At 35.9% G+C, this 18,564-nt stretch overlaps 3 protein-coding genes across 4 annotated transcripts; 1 reads left to right on the top strand and 2 right to left on the bottom strand.

Moving 5' to 3' along the window:
• On the bottom strand, nt 1–1,557 carry LOC126803622 (elicitor-responsive protein 3). Its single transcript, XM_050531400.1, has 5 exons — nt 1,488–1,557; nt 1,286–1,351; nt 1,029–1,161; nt 756–891; nt 1–138 (listed from the first exon to the last, which is right to left on the bottom strand). The coding sequence occupies exons 1-5, from the start codon at nt 1,555–1,557 to the stop codon at nt 1–3; spliced, it is 543 nt and encodes a 180-aa protein (XP_050387357.1).
• Nucleotides 1,558–3,173: 1,616 nt separating this feature from the next.
• On the top strand, nt 3,174–4,860 carry LOC126801911 (gibberellin 20-oxidase-like protein). The gene is made up of 2 exons (XM_050529402.1): nt 3,174–3,672; nt 4,068–4,860. Exons 1-2 carry the CDS (start codon nt 3,305–3,307, stop codon nt 4,726–4,728), a joined length of 1,029 nt encoding a protein of 342 aa, XP_050385359.1. The 5' UTR covers nt 3,174–3,304; the 3' UTR covers nt 4,729–4,860.
• Nucleotides 4,861–9,115: 4,255 nt separating this feature from the next.
• LOC126801906 (transcription factor EGL1) lies at nt 9,116–12,840 on the bottom strand. Of its 2 annotated transcripts, none has more exons than XM_050529397.1 (8): nt 12,421–12,840; nt 11,808–12,065; nt 11,579–11,675; nt 11,382–11,396; nt 11,236–11,292; nt 10,252–11,127; nt 9,555–10,058; nt 9,116–9,433 (listed from the first exon to the last, which is right to left on the bottom strand). In XM_050529397.1, the coding sequence occupies exons 1-7, from the start codon at nt 12,540–12,542 to the stop codon at nt 9,594–9,596; spliced, it is 1,890 nt and encodes a 629-aa protein (XP_050385354.1). In that variant the 5' UTR covers nt 12,543–12,840; the 3' UTR covers nt 9,116–9,433; nt 9,555–9,593. The 2 variants fall into 2 exon arrangements, with proteins under 2 accessions (XP_050385354.1, XP_050385353.1); XM_050529396.1 differs by having other exon boundaries at nt 9,119–9,433; nt 9,621–10,058.
• Nucleotides 12,841–18,564: the final 5,724 nt, after the last annotated feature.

Genomic DNA, 18,564 nt, shown 5'->3' with positions numbered 1-18,564 from the left:
TTAATTACTCTTAGCCAAAGCACTCGATCGTGCTTTCTTGGGCCTCTTGCTCTGTTTAAACTGTCTACCGTTAGGAGGAGCAGACATGTATTTTAGTGCCTTAGGGTGGTTCTTACTTCCCTTTAGACAACCTTGACCCTTATTAGTTATCACATTTGGTGAAACAACCACAACAGCACAACCCCATACGCATTTTTGAGGCCCAAGTCACCTTGAGACTTGCGATGCTTCTTATATGTGATTACTAGTAAAATTTCAAGAAGAAGAAAAAAGCATGAGATTACTATTCTCATTTACACATGATAAAGTCAATATTTCTTAAAAGAAATATAACATGAAAAAAGTCCGTCCGAAAGCTTGCTTGGGAAGAGTTACTAATCCTTAGTTCTGCTTCTCATTGTTATTAGAATCCGTTTTTTGACAAAACAAAAACCTCCACCAAAAAACTTTCCATAAGTTTGCAATGGTCCTGCAGATTGATCCTGTTGGTTTATTGCTGTGTGTTAAGTCCCTTGTGGTCGTTACAGATCCTTTCTGCATATCAAAAGCAGTAGACTAAGTTGAGCAATACTAGTAGTATAACATGAGGATTGCATATCACATAAACTCTACAATCCAATGTCACATCATATAGTCTGCTCGATAATCAGTCACATGTACAATCTTGTCTAACTGTGCTACTAAAATGATTCACAGTTTGATAACATGTATTATATGTAATTCATAACAAGAAAACCTAATGAAGGCACACTTACACTTGCAACAAATCTGAATCCAATCTTAATCTCTCCTTTATAAGTGTCATCTTCAAGCACAACATTATATGGAGATGGTTTTACTTCAATGAATCCACTGTCCTTGCCCTCAGTAATAATTCCACCAATATGAATCCTGCATATATACATATAGCAAAACCAAAACATTCTTTTAACCAAATTACTAGGAAAAGCTAGCTAATACTAACAAGTACTCATATGAAATGTATTCAAGAAAAAAAGAGAGTAAAAAAGATGGTATATTATACTTACATGGTTTCGCCCACAAATCCTCCATCTGTGAACATCTCGGTGTCCATAATTCTGACTTTGAGATGATTTATATGTTTCCAATCAGAATATTCAAATATGAACTTCTCATTCCAGGCTACTTTTTCATCTTCTTCTGCATTACACAACCAATAAAACTATGTAGTAGCTAGGCTAAAACTAAGGGATAATATACAACAATACAACTTATCGAATGCAGCAGTTCTGTGAGGGATAGAAGGACTAATTAGAAAATTAACCTGATGATATTTTGGTCCTGTACACATGAGTGCCACACTCTAAGATAGCATAGTAGGCCGGTTTACCTATACAAAAGTAATGAAATATCATAGCCTCTTCATAGAACAAATGTATGGCACACTTGCGTTTTCCCAAAAAAACTGAGAATTCGGTCATCCCAACTTGATTTGAATCTAACATGATGCACCGTAGCTGTCTTACCAAGAACATTAGTGTGCCTAATGTCTTCAGCATCAACAATAAGTACTTCAAGGGCTCCTCCTCCTTTCATGTATGGCTTCATTTTACGTGTACTTTCATGGAGTTAGGGTCTTCCCGCCCTCTCTATATAATTGCTAATTAATTAATTAGGCAGTTTCCAAAGGTGAAAGAAAACATTAATTCATTAATTAACTGGTCTGTTTTGTATAGGAGTTGTAACTTGTAAACGTTACTTGAAAACACATTTGTACTTCAGAAATTAACTGGCATTACCCCTTCTGTTATTAATCAGAAATGAAATCTCATCAATAACGGTTAAATACTATCCAAAGGGTATGTGAAATCTGACCTCATAGTTAAAAATCTCATGTTCGATCATAGCAGTAAAAAAGAGTATCACACCCCATACGTCATTTGGCATAAAGGGCAATTTGTCAGTTCAGATAGATACTCAACACATAGCCTATAAGGCGTCAATCTAATACCCTGTGAGCCACTTCGATCTAAATACTTTATCTCCAAGGAGTGGTTGCTTCAGAAAGGCCTTTGTGAGTGCCCTCCAATTTTTCTCATCCATTATCTGAAGTTCATTATTGTTCATAGAGAGAAACAAAAAATGAATCCAGATTAAAAATATTGCCATGTACTGTTGGATTAAATGTTTCATATGCTAATGGTTTTACCCCCTGTGCCATCCACTATAGATATATAATCAGCAGACAAAATCAGAAGGAAAGATTGACATGCTCCATTTCCCTTGTTGAATATACTAAAGTGGCAAACATTCATATATAATATCTGATTTATAATTAAACATCATCATTTCATTTGAATGTAAAATCTAGCTGATTGCTAGTAACCTTGAGTCCATGATCAAGTTTAACTTATGGTATAAATGTGGTATCAACTTCATTCAGCATGGTATATAATAATGCCATGTGTGAAGTGTGCCTATGATTAATGAGATTAAGGCTCAAATTCATTTTATTCAACAGTATCACCAATTAGGCTAGCTAGGTTTCACATGAGGTTCTTGTTGTTGCTGGTCAAAAACGCTTTCCAGAAAAATATGTAGGTGATGGAAATAGAGACCATGCACAACATGATAGCAGAATTTAAGAAATTCCATATATGACCAGCTGGATTCCTACTTACACAGCCTGTCTCTTAGCTCCAGTATAACTGCAATTCTGCAAACACATTATATATTGAGAAATTCTCTATATATATATATATTTATATATATGGCTTCCTGCAATTGACTTGTGATTGCTTATACAACAGCAAAAACTCATACTTCGATTTCAAGCATACAAAAGTCAGACTTATATAGATGAACAATTTGGTTCACACTTCACACCTACCGGTTCATTCCTTTCATGAGTAATATAGTTTTAGCCTTTAATTTCTATAATCTGATTGTTCATCTGTTAGTCTCAAACGAGCTATACAAAAAGTTCAATCTAAGAATTTTTTTTACATATATTATTGAAATCTTTTTTAAGATTTCATACTCAAGTAATTATGGTTATATATATATATATATATATATATATATATTTGAAAGGGGTTTGGAGGCTCAGCCCCAGTATTCTGGTGTTCATTAAACTGGGTTTGTTTTTGTTTCTGTGATGAAATCACCAAGCTGTCATTTTCCAATGACACTGTACAATCTCAGTGTTCATAAACTCACAAATATTTTTAACCCTTACTTTAACAAAGCATCTATATATATAATAGCCTAACCCAGATGGACAAAGTAAACCTTTTAAGTTACTTATACTCATTCTAGAACTCTAGGGTCTAGCTAGAAGGCAATGTCAGAATCACATCAAACTTCTTGTGTTAAACTTCCCATGCTAGACATGTCTCAGCCTTTGAACTCGGTATCCTCTGATTTGCCCGCTCTTTCTGAAGCCTTAAAAACATGGGGTTTCTTCCAAATCACCAATCATGGGATCTCCAAAGATCTTTTCACAAAACTACACACTCTTTCAAATCTTCTTTTCAGCCTTCCTTCTGATACCAAACTCAAACTTGGTCCTTTCTCTTCTATAAAATCTTATACACCTCATTTCATAGCCTCCCCCTTCTTTGAAAGTCTCAGAGTTTCTGGCCCCAAGTTCTCTGAGTCTGCTCAAATTTCTGCAGATGTTCTTTTTGACCAACACAATTCTGAATTCAGGTATTACATATTCTCTCAAGTATCATATACCATCTAGTATATATATATATATATATATATATATATCGACTCTATTTTTTTGTCATAAGAATAGATAAAGAATTGTTAAAGATATGTATGATCTTTATGTTCTTCAATTCTCATAATAACATTGTTGCCTAAGCTTTTGAGGTATAGCTGTTGAATTGCTCATCAGCTTTATTGAAACTATGTACATGTTATATACTTTCTTTGTTACGAGGGAGACCAGAGGGACTCTGGCCTTAGGCTTCGGGTAAATGCTCACCACTAGAGCTACAAGCCCCCGCTCTTGTATGGTTGTTGTGCTCTTGCCTCTAATGTTCGTCCATTCATGTTTACTTGGTTTAACTTGATTGTATGTTTGTTTACATTAGTCAGGTATTGCATGAATATGGGAGCAAGATGGCAGAATTGTCTAAGAATATCATAAAGATTGCTTTGATGAGCTTGGGGGAGAGTTTTGAGAAGAAATACTATGAATCTGAATTTCAGAACTGCCATGGTTACTTGAGAATTAATAATTACTCATCACCTTCAGAGTGTTTGGAAGATCATGATGAGGTTGAAGGACTTGGAATGCACACAGACATGAGCTGTGTGACAATTGTGTACCAAGATGAAATCGGTGGACTTCAAGTGAGATCAAAAGAAGGCAACTGGATGGACATAAGCCCTTGTGAGGGAAACTTAGTGGTGAATATAGGTGACATGTTTCAAGCTTGGAGCAATGAGAAATTGAGATCATCGGAACATAGAGTGATTCTCAAGCAGCCTGTAAACCGCTTTTCCCTAGCCTTCTTCTGGTGTTTTGAAGATCAGAAGGTGATTTCTGCACCAGATGATGTGGTGGGAGAAGGGAATGCGAGGATTTACGAGCCGTTTGTTTGCTCAGATTATTTGAAATTCAGAGAGAGCAATGAGAGAGGGAGGTTTGAGAAGGTTGGGTTTACTGTGAGAGGTTTTGCAGGGATTAAACACCAGCAAGTTATAAAATGTGACAGTGGGAAAGGAATTGGGAGTGTGGCTTGTAATTAGGGTATGTGAGTTATAGACTTGTTAACCTTAACATGTCTTGTAATTAGTGTGTATGAAGTTTGAACCTAAATTGAATTGTATGTGCCAGTGTGCTTGAGTGAGATATGCAAAGAAGAAATGGGGTTGGAGTTAGTTGTGTGTGTAAGCTTTATGATGACCGGCCTGTTCAAGTGTTCATTAGTTGACACGAGAAAGGTGTATACAGTTGGAATCCCAACTTCCAACTTGTGCATTATTATTATACTATCCTTGTATTGCTGCCTATACTCTTTTTGTATGGTCCTTATTCCATGTTAAATCATTCCATATTTCTTATACAAACATCAATTCATTATGAAAACTTTGTTCTTCTACCATTTCACATTTGAAATGATTAAATAAGTAATTATATTTTCAAAAAAAAAAAGGATTGCCAGCTCTTATAGATTGTTACATCAGTTAATTGAAAAACAATTGAATGAACTGATACTAGAAGCAAGGCCCTATATATTCTTTTTTGAGGACTCACAAGGGCTAAATGGATTCGTTACCAAAATCAGAAGGCAAATACATCATATTAGTGAGTTTTTTTCATAAAAGGGCCAGTGTGGCTGCCTTCATTAATGAAACCGTTGAATATAAGAGGGGACGTGAAGCTTAAACCTCTGATTACAAAGACCCGATATAAAATCAAAAGTTCCTACAAATAAGTACCTAACAAAGCATCAATCAGCAAAGAGTAATACACAAATTACGACTTTATTTGTTTTCGACTAGCAGTGACATGATGTAGAGATCACTAGATATGTAACTCATCAACGATAAAGTAGCAATTACATATTAGTGAATATTTTAGATATGTTAAAAAGGCACAAGCCCAACCGATAACATATATGTGACACTTATTTTAAAAGTACACTCCAAAGCTTAATATTACTGAAATGCTAACAAAGCATCCACATTAAATTCTTATGAAGGATATTATTTGCTTGGGGTTATGATGTTACTAAGACTGTTGCTTCGATTCTTGTTGTACCTCTAAAATTCCATTCTGGTTGAATATATAGTGATACTTTGGGGAGCACCGTAAATGGTTACTATTTTTCGTAGTGTGAGAGTTATCCGTATGTTATGCAAGAGTGAATCCTTAAGGGCAACTCCAACCATAAGCTCTATTTGGGGTGCTATTTTTTATTTTAGCACACTTTATTGCACTATTCATATATGACTTATTTCTCCATCTCCAACAATTAGGTGTTATATGGGGGTGCTATATACACAATTATTGATTAAAATATGATTTTTAGTGTTATATGAAGGTGTTATGACATAGTTGAATTGATGCGGGCCCAGTGTACTGTTGAAATCTTGGTCTTGGAAAATCATTAGATATAAGACTTAGTTTAAGTCCAAGTCCTATTAAACCAAAACTATAACCCTTTAAAACATGATGTTGGAGATGAAAAGTTATATTTTAAGACCAAAACTAAAGTTTAGCACCATTGTTAGAGTTGCCCTAATGCCACATTCACGACATCGTGAGAAAGTGCCTCCGGTCACTCTTTACTTTGATCATGATCTAGTCTAGCTAGTGGTAATCTTACTTGGCCAAAACACAATCCGCTCAGAGCCTAATTTCACCGCGGCGTGATTTCAATTGAAGCCTAAATCCATCGTCACGAGATTTGATCCAATTTGACCGCGAGATGATTTGTCGTAGCCTAATTTGGTAGTAACTCGTGAAGTGATTTGCTGCAACCCAATTTGGTTGCGAGGCGATTTGACTCAATTTTGTCGTGAGGTGATTTGTCATAGCTCTATTTGTCCGCGAGGTGATTTACCGTAACCCAATTTGGCCTCGAGGTGATTTGCCACCCAATTTGGCCTCGAGGTGTTTGCCACAGCCCAAATTCGGTAATAGTCTAACACATTTTAATTAGGCCTGGGAGCGGTCCCAAAATAATGATTTTTCCCGGAATCGGAAAAGAAAAAACGGTCCAGATTTAGCACAATTTGTTTCCAAAACCGGAACCATAAATATCTGATTGATTTCTGAATTTTTACGGTTTCAAAAGTTCACTGTAATATATATTTACCTCCAAGCTTTAAACAATAACCATATAAAATATCAACTGTAAATACAGAACGTCAACAACCTTTCTAATATAATTACCCAATGATCAACAATTAACATACTCAAGTTTGAGGATCTGGTGGATTCTAATCTCATCCTTTCTCCTCCATTCTATTTCTTTTGGTCATGTAAACCTGTTTCTACTTGATTCACAATCCTTGGAAAAAGCTTGGAGTGGGAAATGAATTGGGTTCTTCTGTCTGCCACTTTTTGTGTTCTTGAAGAAAGAAGAATAATAATGGACAGAAGATTTGATTATGAACATGATAATGGCACTTGCCAACTTGCCTTCTATTTTGCTAATGCATTTCTACTTGGAAATCCAACTTTTCCAATTTAGCCACATTTTGAATGATGAAACTATTGAACTGTAAGCAAATGCACTAGAATGTCCTCATTCTGTGGGCTGCATATCATACTATCACCTGTTTGCTGAAAATCACCAAATTAAATCTTGATTCCTCTGCCTGCTGCAGGTTGGTGTCACCTCGGTATCTTCATGTTACTTGAAGATTTGGAGATTCCTTTGTATGATGAAGGCTTCTAGATACATGCTAAGGGTGAACGTAGGGGGTGAATTCAGGACAAATCAGTTTGGTTTTAGCCTTAGACCGAGAACTTGACGGAACTTGATTTTCAAGTTGGCTCAGCTTAATTACTACTAAACTGAACCGAACCATAACATTGTTTTCTACATAAAACTAGGGGTGACAATGGTACACAATTACATTCCAACTAATTCATATACTAACCGTATCAAAAATATTAGTATACCACCAAATCATACCATAGTACACGGTATAGTACCATACTTCAAAAAATGGTTGGTAGGTGGTACAAGTTTTTTACATATCATGGTATGCCGTACCAACCGAAATATGAGTTTTATTAAAAAAAAACTTCAATATATGCATTTATGGTGAGTTGAACTTGGTCGACTCCATGCAAGTTGAAGCCAACTACCACTAGGTTATCATTGTAATTACAACAACTCATGTAAAACAATATATATTCTTAAAAACTATATATATATATATATCCATAAATTTTCAACCATAAATTTAGTGAAAAATAAGTATCAACTGTAAATTTTTATTAAATTTATAATTTTTGAACTTTGACATGTTTAATTTATGACTTTGTATTTGGTAATTTGGTTGAAGTTGTATAAAACTTTGTATTTATGTTGTTATTTGTTATTACTTATTTGGATTGGACCTTTAAATTTTTGGGCAATAAATATGTTGGTACCAACTGTACCAATTAGTTAGTATAACAACTTTATTGGTTGGTAAAAATGATGAATTTTTCATACCAATTATGTGTTGGTTAGTATGTGATATTAGGAAAATGATGTTAGTATACCTATCAATCCACCCCTACGTAAAACAGTAATCAACTGCATCTGTCACATTATTTTGGTTCATGTGCTTCATTAGCTACCTTCTTAGTTCTTACATACTATGGATATGACCAATATGATAGTTAATATATATATATATATATATATATATATATATATATATACAGGCCGCTTCAGGTGCGGACGTCCGCACCGTGCGGATTCGCCGATTCCGGCGACGGCAGGCCGTAACGGCGCGGCAGACCAGCACAGCCGCACTACCCACCTCCCGGCGATCCCGTCTGTGCCGGCCGAAGCTCCATCGGTGGCCCACGGCGGCCGGAATCTGCAAAAATCAAGTTTCTAGGCAGATTCCGGCGATTTCGCGATTCCAGCCGCCGTGGGTCGCCGATAGAGCTCCGACCGGCACAGACGGGACCGCCGGGAGGTGGGGAGTGCGGCTGTCGTGGTCTGCCCCGCCGTTGCAGCCTGCCTTCGCCGGAATTGGCGAATCCGTACCTTACGTAAGGTACGGACGTCCGCACCTGAAAATTCTCCTATATATATATATATATGCAGCTATGAAAAGGATAGGACATGCATTACATGATAAGATATTACTTCCAAAAGGAAAATTTGTTTATAACAAGAATTCAATATTGTGAAAGTGATTCAACATGTCCGTCATTTTCAACAATATGTGAAATAAATGCATGCAACATCAACTTGAGTCATATCATACTGGAGTTGGGATTGCAAGAAAATATGAAGTTCAAGGAAATATCTACAAGCTGTTGGCCCTGGGTCATGTTACCTTTTCTTAGTTCTGGGTCATTTTACTGTGAAAACTTTCAAGCTTAGAGTGTTGGGATAATTACCTGATGTTAACTTCTTTTGAACAGTTATTAGCCAGAGGAACTATTTTAGTAGAAACTTGTAATCTCACTGTAAAGAGACAATTACTTGATCTACAAATTACACGGGACGATCCATTTCTCCATCAGATCAACGAAGTCACTAGTGAAGATTGTTATCTAGTGAAAAAGCTTAAACAGAGGAGAGGAATGCAAGCTAAGAAGCAGATCAAAGTGCTGCTATTACTACTACATCTTTAATTCCACGAAGCTAGATTATTCGAAGGCTAAGAACCTACAAGTACAAGTTTATTTTCTGGCATCTCAGCACTTACCAGCAACTTTCCAAAGCGCTTGTTTTATCATCCCCACTGGTGCAATTGCTGATCCTCGAAACTGAGACCAATTCATAATGAACACAGTTAGGGTAGCATTAAGAGTAGAGTTTGAATATGAACACAAAGTTATCTTGATACATTACAGAATTAAAGGGCATGTTAGAGCACTGGACAAGTACCAAAAGCAATTACAATGCATACTAGTAACCATTGAAAGATCAGCCAGAAGACTCGGAACTTCTAACCTTTGATTTAAGGCTCAATGTGAGAACATCATTGAGAGTGGATGATTGGACTGAGTGAGCATCTAAGTATAGACTGTTAACAGCATCCATTATATCAAGCAAGATGTATTCCCTATAAGGGCATTTCATCTCTATCAGAACCTCCTGGTCTTTTACACAGACTTTCACATCGAGCGGCAAGCTTTCTTTGGAGCCAAACCTATTGAGTTCTGGATTAGTTTCATCAACGTCGCAAGCCTTGCGCTTGTTTATCAAAGGCTTTTTAGCATTGCCACTCTTTGTTTTGTCATTGTTATCGGATGCCTTCTCTACTCTTTCTAGGATTTTCCTTCTAGCTATTGCCTCCACAGTGTCCATGCAAGATTCCATCTCTTCGGCTCTTGCCTCAAGCTCTTTCAAGTAATATATTGTGTCATCGAGGATAGATGCCTTGTCAATCTGCCAAAATATGCAAAATTTAACCCCCGGAAATTTGTGAATTATTAAGTTGATTGAAGAATGCATACTCTAGCAGTTTTCTATACTTGCAGTACTATGAGATGCAAAAAAAATATACTTCTCAAGAATATTAAAAATACTAGATAGCAAACTATACACAAACTCTTTCAGTGTGAAAAGCATATGAAATTACCTCAGTCATAGAAGGAACCATTGACCTCAGGACCAACAGCTTTTCATTCTCTCTTATTTTTTCATGCACATCATCACTTTCTGGTTTGGAGTCTGTAGTAGTAACTTTTCGGGAACTAGGAGAGCTACCACTCACCATCCCTGGAACTGTAAACAAAATCTTTTTTAACAACTTCTGCTGAGCTTTTGGCCTACAACTGTAAATACCTCCTTTCCTCCATTGCACAAAATTAGATTTTCCATCTCCAGTGCAAAAATAGGGGTTTTCTATTATCTGCATTGAGCTCCCCAAAATAGCACGAACAGTTCTTTTGTAGTGTAAATGTTCATCAGCTGATCCAAGATCCAAAGAGATGAACATTGTATCATTGAAGTTCTGAAGTTCTTTAAAATGACTATGATTCGTATTCTCAGGTCTAGTAGAAGAATGAGCCTTTCCCACAAAAGCTTCTGATATACAGTCACTAGAATTCATGGAATCTTGAAATCCATTGCTGAAATCATCATCCATGAAATGCCAACTCTGAACCTGAGAAGCCCCACCGTTGACAGCTTCAAGCATGGAGGAGTCTTCAGTTTGATGATTGTGCTCACATCCCTTTGAACATTCATCACCAGACCCAATGCTGAACTCTTCATCATGTCCGTGTAACCCATTAATTCCACTCTGATCAAATTTGAGTTCTTGGGAAGGGGAATACAGGTTCTCCAAACCCAATGTATCAACTATTTCATGGCCTACAATGTTGGCAAGAATTTGGTCTGAATCATCATCTGCTTTGTGAGGTGCAGAGGAAGATTTCTCAGAGCAATCTGGCTTTGAGAAATTGAGTAAGGAAGCTTTGATGTGTTGAAGGAGACTAGGGTCCTCTGGTACCTTTAGATACCACCAAAGAGAAGAATTAGTTAAAAATGAGTTAAATTGTAACTGCTAAAACTGTTACTGGAAACTTCAAGAAGAGGCTAATCCCAGAATTTAAATTACCAGCTCCGTAACACCAAGCTCAATGACACCACCAAGATAGGGAAAGCAGACCACAGTCTACAAAGCAAAACCATAGGAAATGATAAGCATATACGATTTTTGTTGGCTTGCAGGATTTTTATATTAAACACAAGGGATCTGTTTACCTGGATAGAAGCACTCTGAGAGCAACCATTGATGTCCATTCATAAAGAAACATATGACAAAGAAACACTAGCAGTCAGTATATGCCGATGCTCTTAATATAGAAAGACTTAAACTGCCTGAACTAGCATTAGCTTTCAGCAAACAAGAGCCAAATTTTTATGAAATTCCAGACAAACCACAGCCAAGAAAAACTGACCTTTGCTAGCAAAGAACGAGAAAATACTTTGCTATCCGCATATTGAGCATTGCATAGCCAAATGCTTTTCCCGTTTGCTAATGCTCTTCCTGGCAGACTATAGAACAAGAGCGGAGAAGAAAATCACAATGCCATAAATGATTCCATAAACTGATGAATTCTAAAAGATAAAGTGAGGACAATACATAAGTACACACAGAATAGACACATAGTGAGATTAGTATAGTACCCTTCGCCAATATTGAACACGAATGACATGCAAAGCAAGTAATACCACTCCGCATCTGTGAGATCCTCTGGAGACAATGCAGCAGAAGGCACCTTTGCTTCTTGTCCCGTCGACTCACCTTCCAAGAGTGCCTTATACAACTCTCTGAGTTGCTCATTCCTCTGCAAACCTATTTTATCAGCTTTTGGTTCTATTCCTTCCACCGTCTTCCTAGTTTTGATGTCTCCATTGTAGTACCCTTCACCCCATTCCAGCACCCTAACAAAATAGTGATCATAATGTCAAAGGGTGAACACAGATTACTTCCCCAAGAAAAAATTGTACACCTAGCTAAGAAAGAATGTATAGAAATTGTTGAGTTCCTAGCAAAAAGTACTATCCATTTGATTCACTTTGCAAAGAGTACTTCAGCTTCAAAAGAACTTAAGCTCATATATTATATTACTGTAGAACGACTCCAAGTTTAGCAACAGAAACACCAGTGTGCTCATTATAATCTAGGCCTCACTCAAAAAGAGGACAGTTGATACTTTGGACTTAAAACATAGAGATGTCAGAAAGCCTAAAACATAGATAACGAAAATGGAAAGATGCTTGAAAAAGTTCATGTTACCCTTGTTGAGTTGTTGACAATGACCAGAAAATTGCATAGCTCCACTTAATACTCCTCACAGCAACAGCAAACTGTTTCCTCAGATTCTCAGGCACCCTCTGGATTTGATTCCCATAGGCCATCTCTCACTAAACCTACAACTCAAACTCTCAAAACTAAAAAACCACCAAGCTCATCAGCCAAGAACATCAAAGTTGGAATCTTTCCAGTTTCAGGCAGATGGGTTTTGGTTTCAGAAGATCAACTGCCTAACTAAGCAAGCACTGACAACAAAACAACACAACTCAAACACCACCTTTGTGGGTTTCAGTGAAAGCTGCCCAGAAAGAGAAGCAGAGAGGGACTCAAGACTAAAGCTTTGGACTTTTAATCTGGGATTTATAAAGCAAACTAAGATGGCTTTGGTAAATGGCCAGCTGATAATAGAACTGAAAAGGACCCAGCATAAGAAAAATAAAATTTACAGGAAATGAATCTTGGTCTTGTTCTTTCTCAAATAAATAACTAGTAATCTAGTATAAACACGTGATTATTCTTTGATTCTCTCCTATTCCAATGAACAATAATTTACTCGACTACAAACCAAGTAATGGACTATTTCTTTCTTTGCGGATGCAGACTTCATTTCTTATTATTACGTGAGAACTCTATCCCAAAAAAATAAGACTTACTTCAACAGTTACAACTACTCCTTGGTGTTTGTGTTGTGCACTTGTGCTTCATTCTGCAAGTCGGCCTTTTGGTCAGATGACCACCTACCAGGGTCAATATTTTCACGGGATAGTAGAAGTTTATTCAAAGCACTAAAGTTCATTTGTATTCATTAAAATGAGTGGTTAGATTTCATTAATTATATATTTTTATTATTAAAAAAATATCATTAAATATTAATGGTTAAAATGTAAATGGTCTCACTTGCATCTTGGTGGATTGAATAATTTTCTTTATTTGAAGGGAGCTTATTCAGAGCAGTAAGATGCACTTGTACAAACTAAAATGAGTAGTTCGATTTCATTAATTATATATTTTTATTATTAAAAAAAGATATATTATTAAATATCAATAATTGAGATGTAAATTGTGAAGTGCATTGAATACCCAAACAAAACGAAAATGAAAATGAAATCACCACGATCATGATTTGAAAAGAGTAGTAGTGAAAGCTGAAAACAGAAACTTTCTTAATTCACTTTTTTTGGTATTTTTAATTTCATTTTCAAGGATATGTTGCAATCTTCAAAACTCTCCTTTAAACATGTATCACGCGGGGCTAATTAAGTAGCATAGCCACATTTACAGAAGATGGTTATAGAGGCATAACTTGAGCAATTAACTTAATCAATACCTCACGGCTTGCTGCACCAAGCAGTTTTGTTCTCCACCCCGTAATCTTTGTTAGTCGGGAATTCACAACAAATGTGGCTCTTGTATTATAATATAATTAAAATTTTCAATTTATTGTGTTATATAGTATGTTTTATAATGCCCACACCACTAAAGGCCACGAAAGAAATATGCATTTTGCATAAGTTTTTTGTAGTGTTCTTCAAGATTCACGTACGCATTACATACTTCTCGTACAAGTATAATGTAGATAAGATATGTGAAGCAATTGTGACGAGAATTATATCTAATTTTTCTTCATCAAAAAAAAAAAAAGACGAGAAATATCATACCTTAAAGTTACGAAAACAATTAAGAAAGTTAAAAAAGGTGGAGGAAAGTCGAGGCTATAGTTAAAGACTTTAAAGCGTGCGTGTTACCCCTTTTGGGACCATAGACATGAATGATGATAGAAATTCCATCGTCTCAAAATCTAACGTTGACACTTCCACGTGACCCAAATCATTACTCTTTAATCGTTCCCGACGCGCGGGTCATCTACTCTATCTTACTCATCGCCATCCCCCACTGCCTCTGAGGAGTGCCTCATCGTCCGCCCACCGGCAGTCGGATTATTACATGATTCGTAATTACGACGCTTCATGAACTGGTTAAATTGTCATGCATCACAAACAAATTATTGTTCAAAACTATTCTTGTAATTTGCCACTTAATAAATCTAGTTTTCTAATTCTGGCATGCGTGTATCTAACACCTTTTAATCACAGTCTCTATCCTACTCTATCGATGAATTAGATCCTATTTGATAATTTGTTGTAATAAACTTTTTTGTGACATCATTTTGATGTCATTGGAAACACGAAGGAAAAACATTCTTAGATTGATTTCTACAATTCTATTGGATAGGTATGTTTATGGTTTTGATTATTTCTATCTTTTGCCTTTTGGCTTGAAATGTTTCACGAGCTCTATAAAGACAATTTCTTTCTACAAAAAAAAAAGACAATCTGACTCTTGTTCGTAAGTGATACAAGAACCGCAACGTACATAACATGTGGTCCTGTATACTTGGCTTTTAAAATCCAGAACACATGCTTCTATTATTGAACATTTGAACGAGATGACAAGAGAGTCGGTAAAAGTTTCAGAAGAAATAAAGAAATAAAGCATATGTGCAATTCTGTAAAGAATACGTAACAAAGTACTGTACATACGTAGATGAGTGAAACTATGAGGTAAAAGATACCTGCATATTAGTCTAATTTAACTTATATACCACATGAGATCTCTAATTTAATTACTCAAGCTATAATGGTACGTTATTAGTGTACTGTGTTACAAAGTTAATCATTTTTAGTGTTCAAATTAAGGGGAGTGTAGCTAGTTTAGCTAATTAAACACCCTAATCGATCTTGTGGCCGGAGGGCTAGCTTGAATTCTCATTTTGTCTCTCAGTCTCTCGATAATATATTAAACTCACCACATCCACAACAAAACGAAACAACCTACAAATTAAGTTTTAGATGAGAGAGATATACTTGTATTGCAATGTCAACTAGCCATATTTATATACATAATAATTTAGATATAGATATTGATTAGATTAAGCTTAATCTATATACACATACATACACTTGCATGTACTAGTTCATTATTGTTTAGATATATAGCCAGTAATTTAACGGGACTCACTGTACAGCATGAGATCGATACATATCAACATATGTGTGATGTAATGTCCACCAGCTAGCTCATTATTTAGGTATAATATATGTCCCAGAGAGTACCATTCAATTCGTCGTGTCCATTGTCCACTAGTTCATAGATTCACCTTCAATTTGTTTGTCCTCTATGTATTCAAATTCATGGCTTAGTTGTTCTGATGATCTAGTGGATTCAATCATAGATTCACGTTAATTCAGGAAGGTCTAGTAGGTAGGTAATAAACCTCCTCATAAGTAATTGAGCTACACCAGGATTCTGGACATGCATGCAGTTCTGAGCTTCCCTTCAATGTCATCACGAAAATGGGGTCACTAAAAAAAACACACATAAGAATCGGTAATGAATTGAATTGGATTGTCAGGAGTGGATTATTGATACCTACATCGTGATGACCACTTGAACAGTACGCTCTCTAGAACTGTCTCAATTAAATTATGATCACGCACTCGTACTCTTATAGAAAGTGCATATGATACAAGGGATTACAAACCTTATCTATACTCACGTATATATCTAGGTCGGTAGGTCTTGTTATGGTAAACTAGCCTCAGTATCCATGCAATACACTTGTTTTTATTGCACGGATTGTGAATTTATAGAATTTTTATTTTTTTTAAGGATTACCTTAATGATGTGTTTGGATGGAGTAATATTTAAGGTAATCCTTTTATATAATTTTGTTTACTATAAAGGATGGTTTTGGTAAAATACATTTAGTTAAACATTTGTGTTCTTACGTGATTATTCTTTTACCTATATGTGATGGTAAGATTACAAAAGAAAAAATTTGAAAATTTATAATTTGGTGAAATTTTGGAGCGCCCGTTTTAAAAGAGTAGTATGTATAGAGGACTAGGACATGAGCTCTTGAGTCACATGTCATATATACAGAGAAAGCTCGCTCATCTCTATCCACAGAGAAAGCTTGCATCTTATTTGTTCCAACAAGTAAAAATACAGATCGAACCCTAGCCTCACTGCCTCAGCATACGTAAATAAGATTCCGGCAAACAGGGCAACACGCTTGAGATTTGGTTTGATCACTTTATCGGCTGGATATATGGATCTTGCCGTTATGAGGGTTGCAAGTTGCAACGTTGTCACACACTACATTACAGGGTGACAGGGTCCAACTACACTCGGTAAGACAGTGACAGTAGCTAGCCTCTCTGGCCAATCAGTTACCCTGGCCTATATCTGTGTGTTGATATTTTTTACCCAATATGCAAAATCATAAAAAAATGGCAGACTAATTTAGAGGGGAGCTGCACGGTCATACCATATATAAGATTCATTTCGTCCTACAATTAATTTTGATTAATTCACACCCATGTGAGCTAGTTGTCTGGTTGTTTTGAGCTTTGACTTCATTGCCAAGTTTTGGGAATATGATAAACAGAATATGCCCAAACTCAACCTGCGGCCCCTGAGGCCCCGACTGTTGAGATCGAAACTCGAAAGCAGTTTGGATTCTTGCCTCCAAAATATTATGCATCCATTGCATGGTAACTTAGCTATCCTGAGATGCTTCGTCTTCGTCTCCATTGTCCTCGATGGTGCTCTGCCCCTTTTCTTGTGCAATTGTTCTTGTTTGTATTGGAGTTTCTGGTTCGAACATTAAACTACAACAGGAAAGATCAAAACCCATCACGGGCAGCTTGGAAATTAAGGATTCTGTCCTACGTACTACGATTGTAATAACAGGGTCAACCAGTGAATAATAGTAGATTTGTACAGCGTTTTGTATTATTGTTTGACCGGATGGAGTGTATCTAGCTAGTTCTAATATCAAGATAAATAACAGTACTGTCATAAACTCATGATCGATAAGACTCACATGGCATGGGTTAATATATCTTTCTTTATTTCTTTTAAATTGTATAGTTTAGTGTTATTAATGTCAGCGTGAATCATAAAATGTAATTTAAGAATGTATATAAGGACGGATCTTATACATTAGAACAAAAAAAATGCTAGTATTAATTTTTTTTAAGTCAAGTATCTCCTACACACCCTCACACTCAATTACCATACTCATACCCACACCCACACTCAATCACCTCACCCACCCACCCTCTCGGCCTCTCCAATTTCACAAAGACGACATTTTTTTTCTCTCAATCTCGTCGTCTTCTCCCCTTTCCTTCTTTCCGAAAATTAAAGCCCTAAGCCCCTAATCCCAAAATTAAAGCTCTACACTTCACTAATGAGTTAGGTGGTGGCGGCAGAGAGAATCACAACAAAGATGAAGAAATAGAGAGGTGGGTTCTTAATTTTTCAATCTCTTTTTTATTTTCTCTTTTAATTTTTTGGGAAGAAATGAAATTGGGGATTTGGAGGTTTTAGATTTCTGGCCAAGTTGAGATTTTTATTAAATTCAAGTGTTGGGTCTTGTTTGGATTTCGACTCTTTAACTTCGATTTAGGGTTTACTTCATCTTTCCAATTGATTGTGGATACTGAGATTAATATTTTTGATTGTTGAATTTGGCTAATTAGTGTATCCATTGGACCCCGTTGCTGCAATATTTCTGAAAAGAAACGAAGAAGTAAGGTTTTTCCAATCCACTGATTCCACTGCATCGGTTACATATGTTTTACTACTTGGAGGTAATCATTATGCTTTCTTCATCTAATGAACTTAATTAACTATTTGTTGATATATGAATTAATAGAATAAAATTCTAGATTTTTGAATTGTGTGACTTTTGTGTTGTACTATTCTATTGAATTGTTTGGTTATGTATGTTGGTAAAATGGTAGTTGTTTAATATAGATATTGTTTTTTAATGATATCGGTTATTAGACTAAGATTATATAATGTCATAATAAAAACGGAAGCTTCAAATTTAGATAGTTTAACTTTTTTTGTTATATCCATTTTTGTTACAATTAAAAAAAATTCGCACTATCGATATTTTTCACTATTTTCTTCTTTGGTTTTATATTTCAAGCATCCCCAATTTTGTTACTGCTTTGGATGTATATCGTGTAGTTAGTAATTGCATATTCTGTATATGGTAGTATGTAGTACATAGAGTTGTAGTAAAATGTAATCTATATATATAGCCTCAAG

Source organism: Argentina anserina, chromosome 7 (assembly GCF_933775445.1).
Source record: "Argentina anserina chromosome 7, drPotAnse1.1, whole genome shotgun sequence".
NCBI lineage: Eukaryota > Viridiplantae > Streptophyta > Magnoliopsida > Rosales > Rosaceae > Argentina > Argentina anserina.
This window is presented reverse-complemented; position numbering and strand designations above follow the sequence as displayed.

What these genes read in the sequence shown, in the direction of transcription:
- LOC126803622 (XM_050531400.1), bottom strand. Translation starts at nt 1,557, where the DNA reads ATGAAAGGAGGAGGAGCCCTTGAAGTACTTATTGTTGATGCTGAAGAC. An exon ending in TAGGCACACTAATGTTCTTG is followed by an intron (nt 1,352 to 1,487) that starts GTAAGACAGCTA and finishes ACTTTTGTATAG; the next exon opens with GTAAACCGGCCTACTATGCT. An exon ending in CAGGACCAAAATATCATCAG is followed by an intron (nt 1,162 to 1,285) that starts GTTAATTTTCTA and finishes TGTGTAATGCAG; the next exon opens with AAGAAGATGAAAAAGTAGCC.
- LOC126801911 (XM_050529402.1), top strand. Translation starts at nt 3,305, where the DNA reads ATGTCAGAATCACATCAAACTTCTTGTGTTAAACTTCCCATGCTAGAC. An exon ending in CAACACAATTCTGAATTCAG is followed by an intron (nt 3,673 to 4,067) that starts GTATTACATATT and finishes TGTTTACATTAG; the next exon opens with TCAGGTATTGCATGAATATG.
- LOC126801906 (XM_050529396.1), bottom strand. Translation starts at nt 12,542, where the DNA reads ATGGCCTATGGGAATCAAATCCAGAGGGTGCCTGAGAATCTGAGGAAA. An exon ending in GTGTTCAATATTGGCGAAGG is followed by an intron (nt 11,676 to 11,807) that starts GTACTATACTAA and finishes CTTGTTCTATAG; the next exon opens with TCTGCCAGGAAGAGCATTAG. An exon ending in AGCTTGGTGTTACGGAGCTG is followed by an intron (nt 11,128 to 11,235) that starts GTAATTTAAATT and finishes TGGTATCTAAAG; the next exon opens with GTACCAGAGGACCCTAGTCT.